Source organism: Mirounga leonina, unplaced genomic scaffold, assembly GCF_011800145.1.
Source record: "Mirounga leonina isolate KUSES-001 unplaced genomic scaffold, KU_Mleo_1.0 Mir_153, whole genome shotgun sequence".
Taxonomy (NCBI): Eukaryota; Metazoa; Chordata; class Mammalia; order Carnivora; family Phocidae; genus Mirounga; species Mirounga leonina.
The window spans coordinates 12,939,520-12,961,220 of NW_023270387.1; the positions used below are offsets into that span (position 1 = coordinate 12,939,520).

At 45.4% G+C, this 21,701-nt stretch overlaps 2 protein-coding genes across 3 annotated transcripts in view; both read right to left on the bottom strand.

Moving 5' to 3' along the window:
- BUD13 (BUD13 homolog) overlaps positions 1-10,523 on the bottom strand; it is a 28,223-nt gene extending 17,700 nt beyond the window's left edge. The window contains exons 1-4 of one of the 2 annotated variants that reach the window (XM_035008995.1): positions 10,287-10,523; positions 8,278-8,371; positions 4,192-4,276; positions 719-1,630 (exon numbers count right to left, since the gene is read on the bottom strand). In XM_035008995.1, the coding sequence (XP_034864886.1) occupies positions 719-1,630; positions 4,192-4,276; positions 8,278-8,371; positions 10,287-10,429 (1,234 nt within the window). In that variant the 5' untranslated portion in view covers positions 10,430-10,523. Of the gene's footprint in view, positions 1-718; positions 1,631-4,191; positions 4,277-8,277; positions 8,372-9,365; positions 10,251-10,286 lie in introns of those variants that run through there. The other variant, XM_035008996.1, reaches the window with a different exon arrangement.
- Positions 10,524-12,466: 1,943 nt separating this feature from the next.
- On the bottom strand, positions 12,467-21,174 carry ZPR1 (ZPR1 zinc finger). The gene is made up of 14 exons (XM_035008997.1): positions 20,968-21,174; positions 20,668-20,829; positions 20,177-20,267; positions 19,514-19,584; positions 18,769-18,855; positions 18,489-18,611; positions 17,857-17,907; positions 17,630-17,696; positions 17,160-17,230; positions 16,348-16,437; positions 15,752-15,862; positions 15,010-15,096; positions 13,812-13,877; positions 12,467-13,120 (listed from the first exon to the last, which is right to left on the bottom strand). Exons 1-14 carry the CDS (start codon positions 21,136-21,138, stop codon positions 12,986-12,988), a joined length of 1,383 nt encoding a protein of 460 aa, XP_034864888.1. The 5' UTR covers positions 21,139-21,174; the 3' UTR covers positions 12,467-12,985.
- Positions 21,175-21,701: the final 527 nt, after the last annotated feature.

The following is a 21,701-nucleotide window of genomic DNA, read 5'->3' on the forward strand; positions in this document are numbered from 1 at the left end:
TATACATCCCTCTTACCCAATAAGTCAATTTCTACTTAGTTTCCTAGGAAACATATCTAGATGTACTTAAATTACCAGGAAATCTATCTAAAAGTAGATAAGGAAATAATCCAGAATGGGGCAACAATTTATGTACACGGCTTACTTTAAAATTATAAAAGCAAAAATTTAGAAATAACCTAAAATATGCAGTATTAGGGAAATGGTTAAGCACATTTATGTAACGGAACATTAATAAAGATCATATAGACAAAGAGATGTTTTTATGACACAGGGAAGATGACATTAAGTGAAAAAACCAGGCAAGATTATACATACAACATGTATATACTACATAGTAAGAGCTTAACTACATAAAAAGTGAATAGAAAAAAGCCTAAAAGACCACTAGCCACAACACTAAGAGTGAATGGCTCTGAATGACAGAATTTTGTATAACCTTTCTTCTACTTCTTTACGCATTTCTATACACTCTGAAATTTCTACATCAGACATGTAGTATTTTCATATGGGGTGGGAAGAAAAAACAAAAATATGTAAAAATGTCCTCCTTGCCACGGTAAATTTTAACTCTCCTCAGCCCAACCTCTCCCCATTTCCCTACAGTTTTTAAAACTTCTCCAAAAAATACCATTCTCATTTCTAAAGACCACAAGTAAAAGGTCCAAAAGAAAGCACCTAGGGGGTAAGTCCCTCTCATGGGCAATCAAATGCTTACCTTTAGAATCATGCTTATGGGATTTTGCTTGCTTTTTTCGTGGAGGAGAGACATCGGAGTCATACTCATACTTGCTGTTCTTTGGGAGTGATGCATGAGATGGTCCCGGCCCCTTCCAGTGTGGAGAAATTTTGCTAGAGGCTCTTTCTGGGGCTTTACTGCTTTTGGTTCTGGGCAGTGAATGAGGGACATTAGCAGCCAAATCAGGGGAGTCATGACGGGCCCTCCTGAGCTGTGATGTGTCCAAGGAGTCAAGAGTCCTTCTAGGTTGAGATGTGTCAGGGGAGCTATTTCGGGCCCTTCTGGGAACAGAGCTATCTGAGGAATTGTGATGGGCCCTCCTAGGAAGAGATGGATCTGGTGTGCTGTGATGGGCTTTCCTAGAAGACACACCTGAAGAGTGACGATGAGGCTTCCTGAGGGGAGAAGGATCCAGAGGAGTATGACAGGCCCTCCTGGGAGGAGATGGGTCTGGGGTGTCATGACGGACCCTCCTTGGGGGAGAGGAATCTGGGGTATCATGACGGACCCTCCTGCGAGGAGATGAATCCGGGGTGTCATGACGGACCCTCCTGGGGGGAGATGAATCCGGGGTGTCATGATGGACTCTCCTTGGGGGAGAGGAATCCGGGGTGTCGTGACGGACCCTCCTGGGGGGAGATGAATCCGGGGTGTCGTGACGGACCCTCCTGGGGGGTGATGAATCCAGGGTGTCGTGACAGACCCTCCTGGGGGGAGATGAATCCGGGGTGTCGTGACGGACCCTCCTGGGGGGAGATGAATCCGGGGTGTCGTGACGGCCCCTCCTGGGGGGCGACGAATCTGGGGTGTCGTGACGGACCCTCCTGGGGGGAGATGAATCCGGGGAGTCATGACGGAAGTGTCTGTGTGAGGGCAGATCTTCACTGTGGCCTAAACACGAAGGGCAAAGAGTTACATCCCCACAGGTGCTCTATTCACCCCTGGTACTCAAAGTTTCAAAAGATGCCCTGGCAACCTACATGTCAAAACTACTCAGAAATCCCATCTGCACAGCTCTTCTGCTTAGGGGCAGTAAACCAGCACTCTTGAATACCTTAAAGGTAACCTCTTGTATTTGCCTAACAAGCCATTTAAATGCATTTTTCATATTATACCTTGGGCTGGTATAATATGGTACTGTATTATACCAGCTGGGCAGGTATCCTTGTTTCACAGACACAAAAACAGAGGCTCCAAGATGAGTGATTTCTTAACGAAAGTCACAGCCACTAAGATAAAGAGATAAGCTAACACCCTGATCCTCTAGCTGTCAATCCAATGCTATTCCTAAAACCGTGTCTGTGCAGAACTCCCAGAGGCTCCTACTGATATTCAGACTAGATAACACACAGTTCATATTCACTCTTCTTTGAAAAGGCAAAGTGACTAAGCCTGTGCCACATCAAAATGAAATACTGTTAACTATTTAATCCACATCCCTGTACTCCTTACTGGGGGGAGATCACCAGATAAAAAGAGGGATCAGCATTTCCTAATCACCTACTACAAGCCAGTGGTTTATAGAGATTCCCACACTTAATTCTCACAACAAGCCTGAAAGACAAATATTGTTATCTCCATTTTATAGATGAAGAAGTTGATACTGAGAAAGATTAAGCCATACTGCTAATATGTGGTGGAGTAGTGGGGGATCCAGTCCAGATCCATCAGACTCCAGAGTCCATGTGCAATCTTTTAAAATAGGTAGTTGAGGAAAGAGTTTGAAACTTCCAGTTTTCAAAGGTCTAAGAGAATGAAATGTTTACAGCAACTCAGGACATTTCCAAAATTCAGTTTCTCCTCTCCCTCTGTTTCTTGTCATTGAGCTCCATGGCCCCAGTACAAATAAATGCTGGGTAGGGCCCAATGAGTAATTGCTAAGTGGATGAATTAAACCAAGTCAACTCCTTTACTTTGGAGAACAGTCCTATCTGACTGGAATCACCACTCACAGAAGAGTACTGATATCTGTGGGAGACCTGACAGCAAATCTAATCCATGCCATTGATAAATTACATGATATTTATAAAAAGGAAGTAAGGATCAAAGACCAGTGAGGATATTTCCAGTGACAAATGGGGATGGAGCAGTGAAAGTGAAGAAAAAGAATTATCTGGTGGGAGGGGGGCAAGGGGGTGCGGGCAGTTTGGTATCACTTCCTAGACCTATAATATGGAGACCAGAAGATTCTCTCTGAAAAAAGGACTATGGAAAAGACTGGAAACACAACCACAGATAAGGCAGAAAATAGTAAGAGTAAACAAGATTCTGATAAAAGAGTACATACTGATAATAAACTTTTTATTCATAAAACATAACAATAATGTACTGAAAAGTTAACTGAGGCAATAGCGATCACTAACCTATAGCCAAATGTCACTGTCACTTTGGTTATGCATTTTTTTCTTATCAGAATTGTAGGGTAATTAACATAAGCAAAAAGTGTAACACAGAAAGAACAAATCCTGTTTAGGAGTTAATTCTTCTACCCTTCATGTATGAAAAAGGAACATGTGTCAAGAGTAAACTGGAGTTAAATGGCTATCCAGAGGATCCCTGTTTATGCCAGGCAGGGGGAAAAACCAAGACAAATAAGAATATGGCTTGTCTAGGGGCGCCTGGGTGGCTCAGTCATTAAGTGTCTGCCTTCGGCTCGGGTCGTGATCCCTGGGTCCTGGGATCGAGTCCCACGTTGGGCTCTCCGCTCAGTGGGAAGACTGCTTCTCCCTCTCCCACTCCCCCTGCTTTTGTTCCCTCTCTCGCTGTGTCATTTTATTTATTTGACAAAGAGAGAAGCAGGGGCAGAGGGAGAGGGAGAAGCAGGCTTCCCGCTGAGCAGGGAGGCCGATGCGGGGCTCGATCCCAGGACCCAGGGATCACGACCCGAGCCGAAGGCAGACACTTAATGACTGAGCCACCCAGGCGCCCCTAAATAAATAAAATCTTAAAAAAAAAAAAAAAAAGAACAGGGCTTGTCTCTGCTCAAACATGACAAACAAATGCCCTTCATCCAATCCTCAAAAACAAAAAATTTTTAAAAAGGGAGTTAAATTATTAGCCTAGGGAGAGGGTATAGAGTGGGCAAGTGGAGGATAATGCACTGCAAAATACCAATATTTAAAGGAAGAACAAAGAAAGATTTACTCCTCCAAAGCCCTGTCTATGTATTAAGTGCCCCTCTATTTGGGCTTGAGGGGAGTGGTTACTGCAAGGTCCCCAAATAAGTCACTTCCTGACTTCAGTAACCCTAAGAGAAAATGGGATACTTGGTCTCTCGGTTCCCATGTCTTGCTACCTCTGAAGAAGTTCTGAATTCTTTTTCACACTGTATTTTTCAGGATCAAGGACACACTAAAACAAACTATGCATTTCTCTAAAAGAGAAGTATAGAGAAGAAAAAAAGGCCTCCCCTATACATGGGAAATTTAGATTTATCCATTGTTGAAACTAACCTCCCAGGAGCTTCCATTTGGCACTGGAACGAAAGGCTTCCATCTGCTTTACCTCTTCCGGCCGCTCATCCACGAACTCAGCCACCTGTCGGAGTAAGGACACTTGTGTTGAGAAAATCCACAGGATCCGGGCAAGGAGCACTGTTTTTTCAAGAACCTAAAGCTATGACCATTCCCATTCCTAATGTACATGGCACACGCAAGTCCAAAATGGCCATGAAGAAGCATGCAGAAACATGTAGTGGTCCTCAGTTCTGTTTGCCCCATGAGATGTTTATCTGATTGTCCCTGGATAGTTTAATTATAGATCTTTCTCTGACTAATCAATTTTCCTCCAAAGGTGAATTTCTTCATTACAAACCTTCTTTATCAACCCGCCAGGTACACAACTGCCACGGATAAGCTAAAAGCTAAATTCCTTTTACCTTTTTACTTTTACATTCAGAGTGAAAATACAGGCAGGCTCCCTGTCATGCCTATCACTCCTCAAGGGCTTCAGGCTCATTATGAAACCTCTGTTGTTACAGGTAATCACAATGATAGGTTTTCTTAAATCCAACCAAAAGAAGTCATTAAGAAGTACACAGAATCACAGAATCTTTAAGGGATAAAAACACATTTCGTATCATCCAAATTCCCAAACAAATCTGGAATCGTCTTGTATCCTTGATAAATTATCACTCACCCACTCCCTCCCTGACAGGGAACCAATTTACTGGCAGTGAACTCATTATGTTACAAGATAGTCCACTGTATTTGGGGGCAGTGCTAGAAAGTCTTTAGTTTTATTGGACCTGTACCTACCCTCCTATAGCTTCTTTCCATTAACTCTAGTTCTGACTCCAGTGCAATTGATCCTCTTTCCACATAACAGACTTTCAAAAACAACTGGCATAATAAATTCTAGTTACAGAGTAGGAACCACATGCCAGGCACTGTGTTTGGGCTTTATTTACATTATCTCACTCAATCCTCAAAACAGCCCTCCAAAGAAAGGTTCAACACTAATAAAGAACAAACTATGACTCAGAGAAGTTAAATAGATTTCTCAATGTCACAAGCTAGCAAGTGGCAGAACCGTAATCCAAACCCAGGTCATAATTCACCTCTATTTTTCTGTTCCCAAGAGCCTACCATCATTCCTCAAGTAACCTAGTTTTGAGATAGGAAAGCACAGGCTTGAATTCAAGCAAGATAAACTGAGATCTAAATCACCAGCTCTGCCACTTAATACTTGTGTAGCCTTTGGCAAATTATTTTCTCTAAACCTCAATTTCCTCATTTGTGGAAGGAGGACTCAAGGTTCTATGAGGATTCAACGAGATAAATCATGTAAGCTAAGCAGCTTGGTACATGGTAAATGCTCAATAAATTATACCCATTATTCCTGTGCTGCCACTGGTATTGTGCTGTTCTAATTATTTTGCCATTATTACTGGTGGTGGTGGTGGTCTTGCAGTGACATTTGAATTCAATAATCAAGATCTGCTTTAACCAGTGTAGAGAGCAGTGGGGCTAACACCTCCCTTGTTCAGGTTTTGAGGCAATCATAAGAGCAAAAGACAGTATTATAAAGGAAAATTAATAGACTTGATTATATAAAAATTAAAATTTTTAAATGTCAAAAACTTAAAAATGAAAAGGCAAATAATAAAAAAATACCTATGACAGTAAAACAAGTAATATATTCTTATTTGCATAAATATCAAATAAATCAATAAAAAATTTAAAAAGTCCAATTTTCTAAACAATGGAAAAAATGCCAAAAAAAAAAAAAACAAATGCCCAATAAACATATGAAAAAAAACGATTCACTATTTTTCAAAGAAACTGGATACCACTGTTCACCTGCCAAACCGACCCAGGTTTGAACCTATTGCTTTTGTTGTTGTAAATAATTCTCTAGTATTGATGAAGAAATGGGAAAAATGGCATTCTCAAACAACTCTAGGGAGAGTATAAATTGGTACCACCTTTGGAAAGCAATATGGGAATACAGCTCAAAAGGACCGTACTTTCTAACCTATTAATTTCATTTGATAGGAATAAAGAAATAAACAGATTTCCACAATGATTTCTCTACAAGATGTTTTTCAAAGCATTATATTTTAAAACAGAAAACCACCCATACATACAGTAAAAGGACAGGTTAAATTAATATATATAATGAATTACCGCTGCAACCATTAAAAGTCATGTCCTCAAAGAGTATTTTAAAATCTTACTAAAGTAGTCACAACATATTATTAAATGAAAGAGCAGGTTCCAGAACCATATGTTCAGTATGATCCCGATTATATTTAAAAAATAAATAAAATACAAGTATGTATAATCTACAAATTAAAGACATATGCCTCCAAATGTTAGCAGTTATTACCTCTGGACAGTCACAGGGTAAGTGATTATTATATTTTTTTCAAAATTTTAAACCCTGTAATTCCCAAATATTCTACAATAAATATGTATTGCTTTTATAACATAAAAAAAAACAAATGTTGTAAACATTAATTAGGTTAAGTGACTGGATCTGACTCAAATTAATTGGCCCCTTAGGATCACTATTTCCCTTCTTCCTTTTTTTTTTTTTTTTTAAGATTTTATTTATTTGGGAGAGAGCAAGAGAGACAGCACACAAGCAGGGGCAGAGGGAGAGGAAGAGAGAGAAGCAGACTCCCTTGCTGAGCAGGGAGCACTACGCAGGGCTAGAACCCAGGACCCTGGGGTCATGACCTGAGCTAAAAGTAGATGCTTAACTGACTGAGCCACCCAGGTGCCCCCCCGCCCTTTTTTTAAAGTAATCTCTAAACCCAATGTGGGGCTCAAACCCAACCCCGAGATCAAGAGCCTCATGCTCCACCAACTTAGCCAGCCAGGCGCCCCACTATTTCCCTTCTAATTACTAATAAACTTTCTCTTAAAAGATGTACCATAGGGGCGCCTGAGTGGCTCAGTCAGTTAAGCAGCTGCCTTCGGCTCAGGGCATGATCCCAAGGTCCTGGGATCGAGCCCCACATCCAGGTCCCTGCACGGCGGGGAGTCTGCTTCTCCCTCTCCCTCTGCCTGCTGCTCTGCCTACTTGTGCTCTCTCTCTCTCTGTGTCAAATAAATAAATAAAATCTTAAAAAAAAAAAAAGATGTACTACAGAATATGCTGGGGACTAACATTGAATATACTCATCTGGAATTCATTTTTACCACCTTTTAGTGCAATACAGCCTATCAACAGCTCTCCTTTTCACCATATTTCTCAGCAAGGTTTCCATGACAGAACCAATGCAAGATTATTTGCCTGTGCTTTTGCCCACTTGGTTCTTACTGGTCCTTCAAAACTCAGTTCGGGTATTTACATCCTTAATAGAATTTCCCAGTGCGGGGCACCTGGGTGGCTCAGTGGGCTCAGGTCATGATGCCATGGTCCTGGGTTGGGTCCTGTCGTAGAGCTCCCTGCTCAGCTGGGAGTCTGTTCTCCCTCTCCCTCTGCCCTCACCCCTGCCCCGACTTATGTGTGTGTGTGTTCTCTCTCTCTCAAATAAATAAATAAAATCTTTAAAAAAAAATTTCCCAGTGGAATAAAAAAACGTGCTACCTCCCCAGTGCTCTAAGAGTACTCGGTACATGTGTGAAATGTCTCTCCATCATTTATCACAGTGTTGAAATTTGAAATTCAGTCTCCCATTTAGGGTATGGTCTCTAAAGTACAGACACTAGGTCTTATTACCCTACATATCTACAGTACTTAAACAAAAGTATACAATTTTAGACCGGTTGAATCAATGAATAAAAGGAACAAATAAAAAGTTTCCTTTAATTGAAGCTGAACATTGTTTTTAAGGTACATATCAATAAATTGAACCATGGCTAACTGTAAACATTACAATTAGAAGTCCTGTCTCTCTGGGACTAGTTCCCATTTCTAGGCTAATGAGGCCCTCCATAAACAAAGAAAACAGTCTATAGGCATCATCAAAGAAGACTACTTTAAAACAGATCTTTGAAAAGTGTCACTGCCCTCAACATATATGTATAAATCTACCCTGTACTGAGAATCAAGATTGAGAAGTCCTCACAGCCTCAAAAGATACATACCACAGGCAAATCTCCATCATCATCTTCTTCCTCCTTTTCCGGTTTAGTGGTGGAAATAGATGTCCAGCTCACATCATCATCCACAATCCGCATTCTAAATGTGAAAAATAAATAGATAAAAAAGGAAGAACCATTCCTGGATAACAGACTACTAACACTTTATCTACGGATTTTAGGATAAAGCTCAAAATCCTACAAGATTCTACAAGGTCCAGTCTTTGCCTATAAGGCGAACTTCATCACCTTGTACCACTGCCTCCACAGTTCACTACCTTGCTGGCCATCTTTTGGTGTCTGGAATGAGCAAATTCCTTACCACATCAGTTTTCACATATTCAGTTCCTTCCCTCTGCCTGACCTACTCTTCTTTCTTTAATGGGAAACTCTTAAGATTCTTAAGAGTCCTAGCTTATATTTAACTTCCTTGAGCTTCTCCCCTTACCTCCCTCAACCCCTGTTATGCATGCATGGGATACTTTCATTGTATTATTCACAAAGAAAATAAATCAACTGGTTGTGTAATTAGATGTGTAAAGCCTGTATGCCCATTTAACTACAAGGTCCACCAGAATCGGGACTATGCCTTCTCATTCACAGTGATATCCTCAACACCCTGAAGTAACTGGCATAAGAAGTACGTATTCAATCAATGTTTGTCACATAAACTACGGATGAGTCCAAATAATTAACAATGACTGCCCTGATGTGAATAGTTGAAAAACCATTATCACTTTATACATCTCTAATCAAAACCATAAAGTGACATCATTATTACTCTCATTTTAAAGATGTGGCAACAGTCTTAGATGAAATATCTTGCCCAAGGCCACACAGCCCACAAAGTGGCACAGCTAAGACTCAAACTCCGACCAGCATCACTCCAAAGCTCAAGCTATTTTCACTACATGGCACTGTCTCCAAAGAATCTACACAAGTTGAAGGGCAGGAAGACGGAAAGCAAGAATAGGCAAGAACCAAACCAGGAAAGGAAATGGCTTTGTTCCTTGAAACTGGGGGTACAGTTCCCTAGCGCTGCCTAGCAAAGTACCACAAACTGCGGGGCTTACAACAGAAGTATATTCTCTCACAGTTCTAGAGGCTTCAAGTCTGAAATCCAGGCGTCTGCAAGGCAATGCCCGCTGGGAAGGCTCTAGGAGAGGGTATTTCCTTGACTCTTCCAATTTCTGGTAGCCCCAGGCATACTCTGGCTAGTGGCAGCGGAAATCCAGTCCAGTCTCAGCCTCCGTCTTCACATGGTGCTTCTTCCCCAATGTCTGTTTGTGTCCAAATTTCCCTCCTCTTAAAAGGACACCAGTCATATTGGATTTAGCGCCCATCCCAATCCACCGTGACCGCATCTCAACTAATTATATCTGCAAAGGCACTATTTCCAAAGAAAGTCACATTCTGAGCTTCGGGGTGGACATGAACGGTGAGAGGGGCACCAGTCAACCCAGTACACTGGGCTACAAAGTTTTCTCATTCGAAAAACGGGGATACCACCACCGCCAACTTCGTGGTACTATTATGAAGCTTAAAATCACACACGTCTGAAGTACTCAGAACGGCGTCTGATACATGACAAGAACTACAAATGTTGGTTATTATTGTTAACAGCAACACTATTAAGAGTAACAGGAAGTAAGCACAGGTCTCTGTCTTAGGACCAGAGTCCCTGGGATTGCTGAACCCCACAGCCAGGTTCTGGGCCCTAAATATCCAAACACGGAGGCTTTGGGTGCGCTCCACTATTCTCAGGGCACGACAGTCATTCTCTGCGGGAGAGGACGGAACGCTACAGAGGCGGGAAGAGAGTAATGAAAGTTAGAGCCGGCCTGAGAAGGCGAAGATACGGCCCAGGGGCGCGGGGCGCCCGAGCCGGGCTCCGGACGAGCCCCGTGAGGGGCCGGGCGGGCGGCGCGGAGAGCGGAAGCGCCGGCCGAGGGCGGAGCTGGGGAGGAGAGGGGTGGCGAGCCGCCGCAGGCCCCGCCCCGCCCGAACCAACTCACCCCTTCCCGCCGGCCCCGCCGGGCTTCGGCCGCCTCCTGCGACGCTTGCGACCGGAGTCAGGGCCCCCGTCGACGCCGGCACCTGCCCCAGACAAGTAACGCTTCAGATACTCGGCCTTGGAGAGCGGCGGAGCTGCCGCCATGGCAGCGGTGAGGGCGGGGAGACGGCTCGGTGCTGGGGACAAACTTCTTGAACGCGAAACGCGCGGCGGGGACCCGGAGAGGCGGGGCCGGGACCGGAAGTGGCGAAGAGCGGTGGGGGCTGCCCCGGGCCGACCGGAGCGCGCGTACGTCCTGTGCCCACGGCGCGTCCCTCTGCCGGCCCAAACACGTTTTGCGTTTGTCCATCTACCCACCCTTCCAGCTTATGATGCAGCTCCAGAAGCACCAATGTCGTCAAGAACGCGGGTTCTGGAGTGACAGCGTATCTAAGCTTGAGTACGGGCTCGAAAGTTCCTACCTGTAGGACCTTGGGCAAGTTATTTAACAAACTGGGGACTATAATGGTACCTAACTCAATGCTTGCGAGGAATGATACTTTTACTGTGTGAAGTGCTTAGAACAGCGTCTGGCGCACAGTATATACCAGTTATTTGTATTCGTATGTGTTTAGGTTGGGGGGTAGAAACTGCTCTAATAGGCTAAGTACCATTCAAGAGAGGAAATCAGGAATTGCAAACCCAATGTAATTACTATGAAAAAATAGGTTTCTAACCTGTGAACTTCCCCACGTTTGATGGAATAGGTAGCCTCTAGCTACCTTTTGCCTAGGATCTTTCCAATGAAGAGGACCTGGCTCTATTTTCAAAAAACAGGGAAGCAAGAGAGGTTGAATTCTAACTCTCAAGTTTTGGAGGGCGGGGAGGCGGAGGGCAGAGACACTACTTTTCTTCTTGTGAACATGAAGAGTTTTACGTGAATTACCTCATTTAACTATTAAAATTCTCAAGTGCTTTTATTACCGTGTTTTACAGATGAGAGAACCAAAGCTTGGAGAGGTTAAGGAAGTCGCCCAACTTCACACAGCCAAAACGGGACCCTTGGAGGCAGAAGCTAGCAAAGTGAAGTTCAAGAGGTAAAAACGAAGTTTGTGAAATAAAATATTAGATCGAATATGTCCCGTATCTCAACATGTTACATTTTTGCCACTGTTTGAAAGCATATTAGTCAAGAAGGCTTGTTACACTTTATAAATGCTCAGAATTTAATACATGCTCAAAAAATATTTATATAGCACTGGGTGTTATATGGCAAACAATGAATCATGGAACACTACATCAAAAACTAATGATGTAATGTATGATGATTAACATAACATAATAAAAAAAAATTATATACATTAAAACAGGTGAGGATGTTACAGCCCTGACCCATGAACTTTCAACCTCTGGGTTATCCTGACTGGTCGAGCTCAGGCCCAGGAAGGAAAGCAGACTGGGTTGGGTCTCTGAGGGCTTGTGGGGACACTGAACTGATACAGGGCTTCACTAGCTGGAGGGCCCCAGAGGTCCTCCAGACACAACCCTGTGTTGGCTTCCAGTCCACTTTGGTGAATCTCAAACTGAACTCCAAAGCCCTGCCTCTACTACCCTGCTGTCAGCAGGCATTTGAAAACCTCATCTTTCTGCTCCAATGAACATTACCAGTACCCTCTCAGCCCCATCAACCCATCTCCTGCCCATTTGTCTTGAGTTCCACCACTCCCCTTTCAAATCAACACCCAACCTTGGCCTGACAAGACCCACGCTCAGGGGGTGCCTGGGTGGCTCAGTTGGTTAAGCGGCTGCCTTCGGCTCAGGTCATGATCCCCGGGTCCTGGGATCAAGTCCCACGTCCCGCTCCCTGCTCAGCGGAGAGCCTGCTTCTCCCTCTCCCTGCCACTCTGCCTACTTGTGCTCGCTCTGTCAAATAAATAAAATCTTAAAAAAAAAAAAAAAAAAAAGACCCACACTCAGATCCCAACCCTGTGTACCTCATAGGGTGGCACTGAGCTTTGCCCTCTACTTGTTAGCTGCATCTAATAAAGCAAGTGCAGGAACTATGGATTTGACCTCAAAAGTTCACTTTAAATTCCATGAACAAGGGCTTTATTTTGTTCAGTTTTGTGGTGTACCTGGCACAAAGTAAGCACTCAAATATCTACTGAAGGGATGAATGAAATGCCAGCTCCGATCCCCAAATTGACTACACTGGGGAAAATTTATTCAGGAGGTTGAATTCTACTAGCCTGGTATCAAATAAGGACAGAATGAATTCAGAGGCCAGTCCTGATGGAAAGCCACCACTTTAATGAGAGCTGCTTCTCCTGTGCTGGACTCCCTCCCTCAGAAGACTCTTTTCCTGTTGAAAGCCAGTATTTTATATTCCCCAGCCAACTCCCAAACTCCAGATGTAGCTGTCTTCCATCTTCAGAGTTCCAACCCTAGAGAGAGCATTATGTGGAGGGAGGGTAAAGAGGTGACAGGAAAAAAAGGGATAATGACATGCCCCATGGTTCATTTCTGGGTTTCTTCCCAGGCCAATTCAAAACCTCCAAAATACAGTCAAGTAAACAGGCTTGCACTTCCATCACAAACCGTTCACAAAACTGCCCACATCTCTCAGACGACATGGGGGCTGAGGATACCCCCAGCCTTTCCCGACAGAAATAACCCTTCAGTCTAAGCAGCACTGGAGGCTGGCTCGGAATCTACCCATCACTACCGCTGTGGGGCCAGGCCTGTCTCATAGCCCTCTGTCTTCATGTCATTGAGCCCTAGCTCCTCGTTTTGGTCAAATGTGCGCTTATAATGCTCCACCTTCATCTCAGGATCATCTTCAGGTGCATACAAATTCTGCAAGGCCAAGGACAGACAATCAGTGCCTGTGCCACCCAGGTACCTGCCCCCCCCCCCCCCACCAGGTGGTTTCCAACTCCCACTTTCTCAAAAACTTAATGTTTTTTATTCTAAAGGCCTCCAATTCCCCATAGCTAGGCTCCACTGGAAAGCAGAAATAGAGCCCAACAGAGTCCCAGGAATGGGACCGTCCAGCCCTAGGCAGAATTAGGGAACAGTCTGCCTAAAAAACTTCCTAACTGCACCTTCTTATGATAGTCTTCATCACAGAGAGACCTTAAACAGTTTTGCCTGACCAATAATAACTGCCCAATAAATATTCAAGTTATTATAAATCACCAGAATATCTCCCCAGTCAGCTGAAAGCCTCTCCAGTTTCCTATTTCAGCCTCTGGACAAGGCACCATTTCTCCTCACTCCACAATTAGATTTTCAAAATGACAACTCCATTGCTGGGGACAAGAGCTGGACTAGAGAGAGGAAGAGTCAGGGAGTATCTTTTTTCCCCTCTCGACACACACTTATAATCCCTCCCACCTCCCCCTATACTTCCTTATGTTTCAAATTCTAAGGTTTCTTCATAAAGAGCAGTTCATTCAGAATCAAGTCTCCAGTTTCTGGAGAAATAACACATATTCAAAGGTCAGAAAATATATCTCCGTGCACTATCAGGAAAGGTCTTCTGTACCTGAAGGTAGCTGTTTCCTGCTGGATCATTCATAATAAAGTGGGCCTTCATGTTACCCTGAAGGATCTAAAGGAGGGAGAACACAGCACATAAATTTTACATAGCTCATGGTAGGAAGGGGCTGTGTCTGCCAGACAAGGACCAACCCAATTTACATGGCAGAAACCCCAGAAGTTTCAAAAACTATTGAAATGAGGTACCTCTCAAAGTCGAGTGAAGAAGACCTAAAATAAGGACCGTATGAAACCTACTTAAGAAGCAACCTGACATCCCCACCCCCTCTCCATTGCACACAGGCCAACAAATGCCCTTCCCCCACCCCAGCAGAAAACTGCAGGAATCCGTGGAGAAGCCCCCACCACTGCTGGCTAAGGCCTAGGGGGCGCCCGCCCAGTTGAGGGTGGAGGGAAAGGCAGCAAGGACAGGAGGTTAAGTGAACATGTTGTTATTGTAAACAGACATACACAGCCAGCTCTTTTCCCACACACAGCTCTCAGAACACCAGCAGCCAAGTCCTCCCCCTCAGGCCAGGAAACAGAACACCCGCTGATGGGAATCTGAGCAGCCCAAGAGGAAAAACCTAAGGACTCTGGCACAGGGGTTACCTCCACAAAATGGCTAAGCTAAATCCCCCCTACAATGAGCCCGACGTAAGATTCAGCTCCACTCCCGTTTCAGTCCTCTACTTTTAAATTGACAATCCACGACTATCAAGACATGTGAGCAAAGCCCCAACCTTGAAAGACAGAAAGTTAAATGGAAAAACAAAAACAAGCAAAAAAAACCAAAACAACCCAAGCAAACAAAAACCAACTTAAAAGGAAATGGAAACTATGCAAGGAAAATAAAACATCAAAAAAAAGAAAAACCAACATTAACATTCTCAAGAGAAAAAAAAATACCACATCCTTAAAACAACAGGATGCTATTTAGCAAAGGAAGGAGGGAGAGTACTCAAAGACCAAAAAAAAAGCTCTTGGAAAAGAAGTCAGTGGAAATGAAAAACCCAACTGAAGCTACTAGAGAAGAGACTCCCACAACATAAGGGAGAAAACCAAGAAAGAGGACATGGGATATCAGAAACCAGGGGAATCCCCAATGTTGGTTAGATGTTCAGAAGGTGGCAGGACAGGGCAGGTGGCCTCTTGCCCACTGGCACCCCAGGACCACAAGTACTGAAGGGCCAGAATCATCTCACCTGGTCTAACTTCCGGCTAAACTCCTGCAGTTTCTCCATCTGGCCAGGATTGGAACTGTCACCCAGTGTGAAAGGGTTCTTGGTCACCTGCAATAAATGGCATCCAAATTGCTAAAATACTGGCTGTTTCTTAGGTTTGACCATAAAGCTGGTGGGAAATGGCAGGAGGGTGCCCAGCCAGGGAAGCTCAGTCTCCACACCACCTTTCTGACCTAGGTAACCACTGCTAAGAGCACAGAGATTAATCTGCCAAGATGACAACTGGCAATATAAAACAAAAACTATAAAAATGTCCTTCCAGGGGAACTCTAGTTCTCATTTGAAGAAGAAATGCAAAGTAAAGTGTAATTTACAAAAACAAAATGCCTGACAACTGGGAATCAATTAAGTGAAATTATTCAAGAAAACAAATATATGGGCTAAGTCAACACACAAATATATATGCTGGGGAGTTTCAGGGGCTGGAACGACCCTCCTCCCCTCATTTTACAGTGAAATAAGTGGCTTACCCAAAAACCACAAAGTATCTACATTGTCCCAGAGGCAGGACTGGAGTTTCCATTCAGAATTTCCCATAAACTTATCTTCACAATCCAAAATACTATTTAAATCTTTCAAATCAGCTTTAAGGCAAAGAAACACCCAGTTAACAGCTCCAAAAACTAGGCCATGTGAGGCCTTCTAGCCCCTTGCCCACAGCCACATTGCTGAAGCAGCCGTGCACTGCACTCGGGCCACTCACCAGTTCCTGGATGTCTTTCAGTAGCCCCTCCAGTGTTGTGAACTTGCCCCCGAGGATGGCCATTCCCAGTTCAAATTCCAGCTCTGGGATTTCCACACTACACGTCTCAGACTGGGAAATGAGAGATCAAATTAAGCTTTAGATCAGGAGTCTCTTCGAGAAAGCTAACCCGAATTCTCATGCCAAATTAATACCACTGCTGACAGTTTGGGGAAAAAGTCAGCTGCCCCAGTCTTCTCGGACTCTCCAGCTTTAAAAGCTACGCTCATTCCTATCCATGTGAACCACAGAAGTGGAATCAACCTAATAAAGGGACATTCTGAGTCATGGCTCCAAGCTGCCAGATATCCTGTCACTAGAGGCCAGAGACAAGGGCCCTTACAGACACTGGAGGCAAAAGCTGCCAAGTCATCAGAGAGTTTTTGGGTCACCTTCTGAATGTGTACTTCCTACCATGGATTAACTCTGCTATCCTGAAACCCAGGGAAGTAAAGAGGTACCCCACAACTCCAGGATATAATTTTAAAAAGACAATTTCCCCTACATAGAGACAGCCCATGTGAGGAAGACGGACACTTTCCCAAGCATGGTGTTACCTTGAGCACATCTCTGGTCAGATCTAAAGGATCTGTGATATGGAAGGTGAGCTTGGTACCCAAGGGCTCTACTGCTCCTCCAGATTTCACCTGCACAGACAACAGTAGTCAGGAACAGCAGGAGAGAAGATTCTGATCCTCACCTGGTATCAGGGAGACCTCAGAGGATGGGCTTACACCTCCAATCAGGCCCCCTTACAGCTACCAAGGACAGAGCCTTCTAAACCAACAGTGGCAGCAGGTCACCCAAACCAGAAATGAAGATCTGGCCAAGAGCCTGCCAAAACTTTTCCCAAATTGCCAACAAACTCTGAACTTACCTTTTTTAAAAAACTGACTCTTGTGGTTGAAAGGGACTTCCAACTGCATCCAACATGTAGATGCACCTTACAATATTCTGGGTTCAGAATTTAAACAGTGTATGCTTGAATACACTCGGGGAAAGGTAATTTACAACCCTCCAAGGCAACCCGTTCTATTTAGAGAGATCTAGAAAGTTTTTTATTAGAGTCAAAATCCGCATCCCCACACTTCCAATCCTCTGACAGGTGAATCAAACAGAGTCTCAAAAAAAAGGGGGGGGGCACCTCCCTCTTCCATATACCAATCTTTAATGTCTTAAATGAGTTATGGTATCTCTAATTTTACTTCACTAATTCCCAGTTCCTTCAAGGGCTCCTCACCCTGCACTACATCCAAGAGAAAGACCCAGCTTCCTCCCACCTCATCCCAAAGCAGATTTAGGAAGGATCAAAGTTAAACAGGGGTTACCCTCACCTTAGTCATCTTCCCAAACAATGGAGCCCACCCACCTCATTGGTCCGATGGCCGCAGTTCTCGCAGTTGGTAGCCATGATGATAACCTCCTTAAAGTGGGGGATTTCTGGAGGACGGAGGTAAAGAAATTTGCTTCCAGGAGAGCAAGACCCTTCTGGGGAAGAACAAACCCAAACCCTAAAAGTACAGTTGCTAGTCCTAGGACTATAGGAAAGAAATCACAAGAAGCAGCCTAACTCAGACAGTCCTCCAGAAGAGGGCAAGGTTGCAACCCATGGCAATCCTTGTTCACAAATATTGGAAGACATGACTCAAGCCAAACACAGGACCCTAGAAACCAGAGCCTAATTCTCCCTTTGAACCCAAAAGCCAATGTACACAGTCTCATCAAAGGCAACACCTTCCTCATCACTGCGCTTTCCTTGAAGGGAGTACTCCGCAGCCTGCACATAATCTCCATGCCTGAGTCAGATGAAGAGCAACCCAACTGCCTGACAAAAGATACCAACTAGCTTCATGTTGGTCTGAGCCGGAGCACTGCATTCTGGACAGTTTGTGTTGAACTGCAGCACCTGGAACACAACATGGGGACGAAGGGTGAGACCTGCTCAGGCTCCAGACATTCAGTTGGTATGCTGGTGGTTGCCTGTGTTGATGGTGAGGAAGAGAGACTGAGCAGCGTCAGTCTCTGCCCACAGCTGTTCCTTCCTCCACAGCAGCCAACAGACTCACTTCGTTTCTGAGATCCTCCTCTTCTGGCTTCTCTTCTGGTGGTGCCTCAGCCTAGCATAGCAGAAATACAAATCATACGTTGGCACATATACCTCAGCCTCCCCAAAAGCCTGCCTTGGAGTGAGAGAAAAGACTCTGGTTTGCTTATATCAGGTGCCACCTCACGGGTTTAACAGAGAAAGTAGGAAGCAAAGCCCCAATCCAAGGAAGAACAGAGCTTAAGATAGGATCACAGCCACTGCCAACTTTTATTGTAAAGTTTATCTTAAGTCTTGGGGCACCTGGGTGGCTCAGTCATTAAGCGTCTGCCTTCGGCTCAAGTCATGATCCCAGGGTTCTGGGATCAAGCCCCGCATTGGGCTCCCTGCTCAGCGGAAAGCCTGCTTCTCCCTCTCCCACTCCCCCTGCTTGTGTTCCCTCTCTCGCTGTGTCTCTCTCTGTCCAATAAATAAATAGAATCTTTAAAAAAAAAAAGTTTATCCTAAGTCTTGATAGGAGCTAGATGAGATGCACAAACATGCAGAGATAGGGTACACAGGGCAGCAACGACAAAGTAAGATTCCACTGATTCCAAGCAATCCAGAAAGCAAGATAATGCCAGAGCAATCTTTTGGCTTCTTCGGTCTACTTACCTGGAGCCCCAGCATCTCTTCCTGCTGTAGAGTCCGATTATAGTGTGTGATCACGAGGGCATGATCTTTCTGGGGAGCATGGGGGTTTTCCACAAAGCTGTTCCCTGAGGGATCATCAATGATCTGACAGATGGGCGAAGAAGGAGTAATTACAACAAGAAATCACATATGATCCTCCGCCTACCATCAGACCTCTTGGGCACCACAGTGGAAAAATCCCAGACAGTCTTAAGGGTCTCTCCGCCCCTAAATCTAGCACCTAGAGTTCCTCAGTACTCACCAGAGTGAAAGGAGAGGCCACTTGCTTTAGCTCTTTCAGTTTGACAATAAACTCATCAATTCTTTCAGCTATGGCTTCTTCATTTGCCTGATAGGAAAAGATAGTAAAAAGATAGTCATGGGGCTCCCCAGCCCTGGTGACAGACTTTATGCCCCTACTCCCTGTCACGTCCACGTCACTTCCATCAGAAAGTCACCCCTGTCTCAGTCTAAGTAGGAACAGAGAGACTCAGACTTCACAATAAATATAGTAAATAAGTTTGAAGTTCATGGGTTGTGCCAAATGAGCTTCATTTTCTCACCATTCAACCATTTCGGCCAGGCTCTCATGCCAGGTTAGAGACACAACAGTAAATAAACTAGAGTCCTCTCATGGGGCTCCCGAGCCAGTTAGGAAGACAAATGACTAAATATATAATTATATTACTTCTGTCATAATAAATATATGGTACAATGGAACACTCAGGAAGTATAGATAAATCCAAGGGCATTAGGAAAGGCTCTTCAGAGATAATGTTATACTGCCTGTCTGATAGAAGGTCTGAACATACACTGGGGAAAGGGAAGTGGAAAGGATGGGAGACAGAACATGGGCAACATCCTGGCAGCGACAGCATCACCGTGTGTCCCTCAAAAGTTCTCCAACATTCAGAGATGGCTCAGCTACACAAGAGGCTGAACACTCTCTTCAGACATAGATTGGTCGTTATGCCTTGAGCTGCTGCAATCAGAAAATCCCAACTCACCCTTCGTGCGGGCTGATCCTGCTCCAGGCCAGAGACAGCACGGCTGATGAGTCCTTCAACAGTGGTCAGAGCTAGTGAATAAGAACAAAAGACACGTGAGTCTTGACTATGCTATCAAGTGCCTGTATGACTCTGAGCAATTCACTTGGAGCTCCCTGGGCTTTGATTTCAACTATAAAATGAGGAGGCCTGGGGCGCCTGGGTGGCTCAGCTGGTTAAGCGACTGCCTTCGGCTCAGGTCATGATCCTGGAGTCCCGGGATCGAGTCCCGCATCGGGCTCCCTGCTCAGCGGGGGGTCTGCTTCTCCCTCTGACCCTCTTCCCTCTCGTGCTCTCTGTCTCTCATTCTCTCTCTCTCAAGTAAATAAATAAAATCTTTAAAAAAAAAATAAAATAAAATGAGGAGGCCTGGAACAAGGCTCCATTCATCTCTAGTAACAGTGATGCTAAGACTCTCTAATAAACACATTACAGCCTTACTAACACATCTACTGTCTCAAGCTGTTTTCTCTAAGCTTTCTGTTTACGTTGAACCAAGGAAGGTCACAGTGATAACATGGCCAAACCCATACACTAGCCACCAGACCTGGCACCCGGGTTTTTGCCAGAAAGTAAGATTGCAGCCAGGCATGAACAGCCCAAATACCCTGACCTTATACCTACCTCCCTTCTGACTGAAAGCAGGAATTTCAAAATCCAGCTCCGGGATCCTTGTGGTGGCAGAGTCCGTTTTCACCACTTCTCTGTTCATGTCCTGGGCAGAAAGAAAAACTTTCAGTCCAGAGAGGTCAGCAGTACAGCTTCTCAGGAAATACCAGACCCAGCCTAGGAGTTTCTTTCTCTCTCCATTCCAGGGGGTACAGACTACTCCTGCCGAACAGGACACCTGTGAAGCCAGCTGCCCAAATCGTGAGAGGACTACTGAAAACAAGTACTGCTCATCTGATTCCCTCTGATAAAATGTAATTACAAAGCACTTTCACAAGCCTTATCTCCCCTGAGCATCTGACAGCATCAACCCCACTTTAGGAAGGAGGAAACTGAGGCTTGGGCTTGGGGAATAAATAGGAGTATTTATTCGCGGTCGCACGAGAGCTCTGACTCCGGTCCCCAAGGCTTCTAGAGGACACTAGACTGCTCTGGGGTCCTCTCACCTCCTGGGCCCTGACGGTCAAAGTGTAGCGCACTCCCTGATCCTGGATCCTGCCGGCCGACTGGATCTCCGTGTTGCTCCAGCCACAATGCTCACAGGAAAAGGAGCTCACGATTATCTCTCTGAAGAAAGGGATCTTGGTGAGCAGGAGGCGCGTCGTGCCCTGGGGAAGCAGAAAGCAGCTCGGAAGCCCCAGTTCCCCGTCTACTGACCCCGGGCGTGCCTCGCCTCCGGGTCCCCAACTGGGCCCACCCCACTTCGGCCCAACCTCCCGCCGCCCCGGGCCGGGCCCCCGCCTTACATTGCAGTAACAGTTCATACACAGCGACTCGATCTCGGTGGGCTGCTGCTCCTCGTCCTCGGCGCTGATAGGCCGGAACAAGTGCTCGGGGGCTGGAGCCCGGGCCGCGGCGGGCGAGGGAGCGGCAGCAGCCGCCGGGGTCCCCAGCTCCACAGGCCCGCTAACCGCCATGATCAACACGCGCAAAGCATGCCTCCACTTCCGGCTTCCGCTCCTCTCGTGGCCCCACCCCTTCCTCCGGCACTTCCACCAGCTGCCGCCCCGCCCTTTCTTAAAGAGGCCGCAGACTCTTTAAGAGTCTTCCACCAGCTGCCGCCCCGCCCTCTTAAAGAGGCCGCAGACTCTGGGCCCTGGAGAACTGTGTCTGACAAGGTTTCCGCATTGCTGGGATTCTATGGTCCAGACTTCGAGAGCCAGCCTGATTCAAGCTTTGCCTGCACCTCAGTTCAGGCGTTACTTCCCCCCGAACGTCCTCTCAGACCCAGGGCACTGTTTCGCTTCTTCACAATAGCTCCATTCTACAGGGTTCTAACCATTGGTCCATAAATCTGACTACAAGACACTTGATGGCGAGGGGCTTGGCTTGTCCCTCGTACCCCTGAAGAGGTCCGCTCCGACCCCGGTTCAGGTTCCCATCCACTGTTGGGCCAGACATTGCTTCGGCTCTTGATCCCCCTCCCTCAGTCCCTCAAGCATTCTCTCCCTTTCTGTTCTCGCTCTTTATTTCTGCCCTC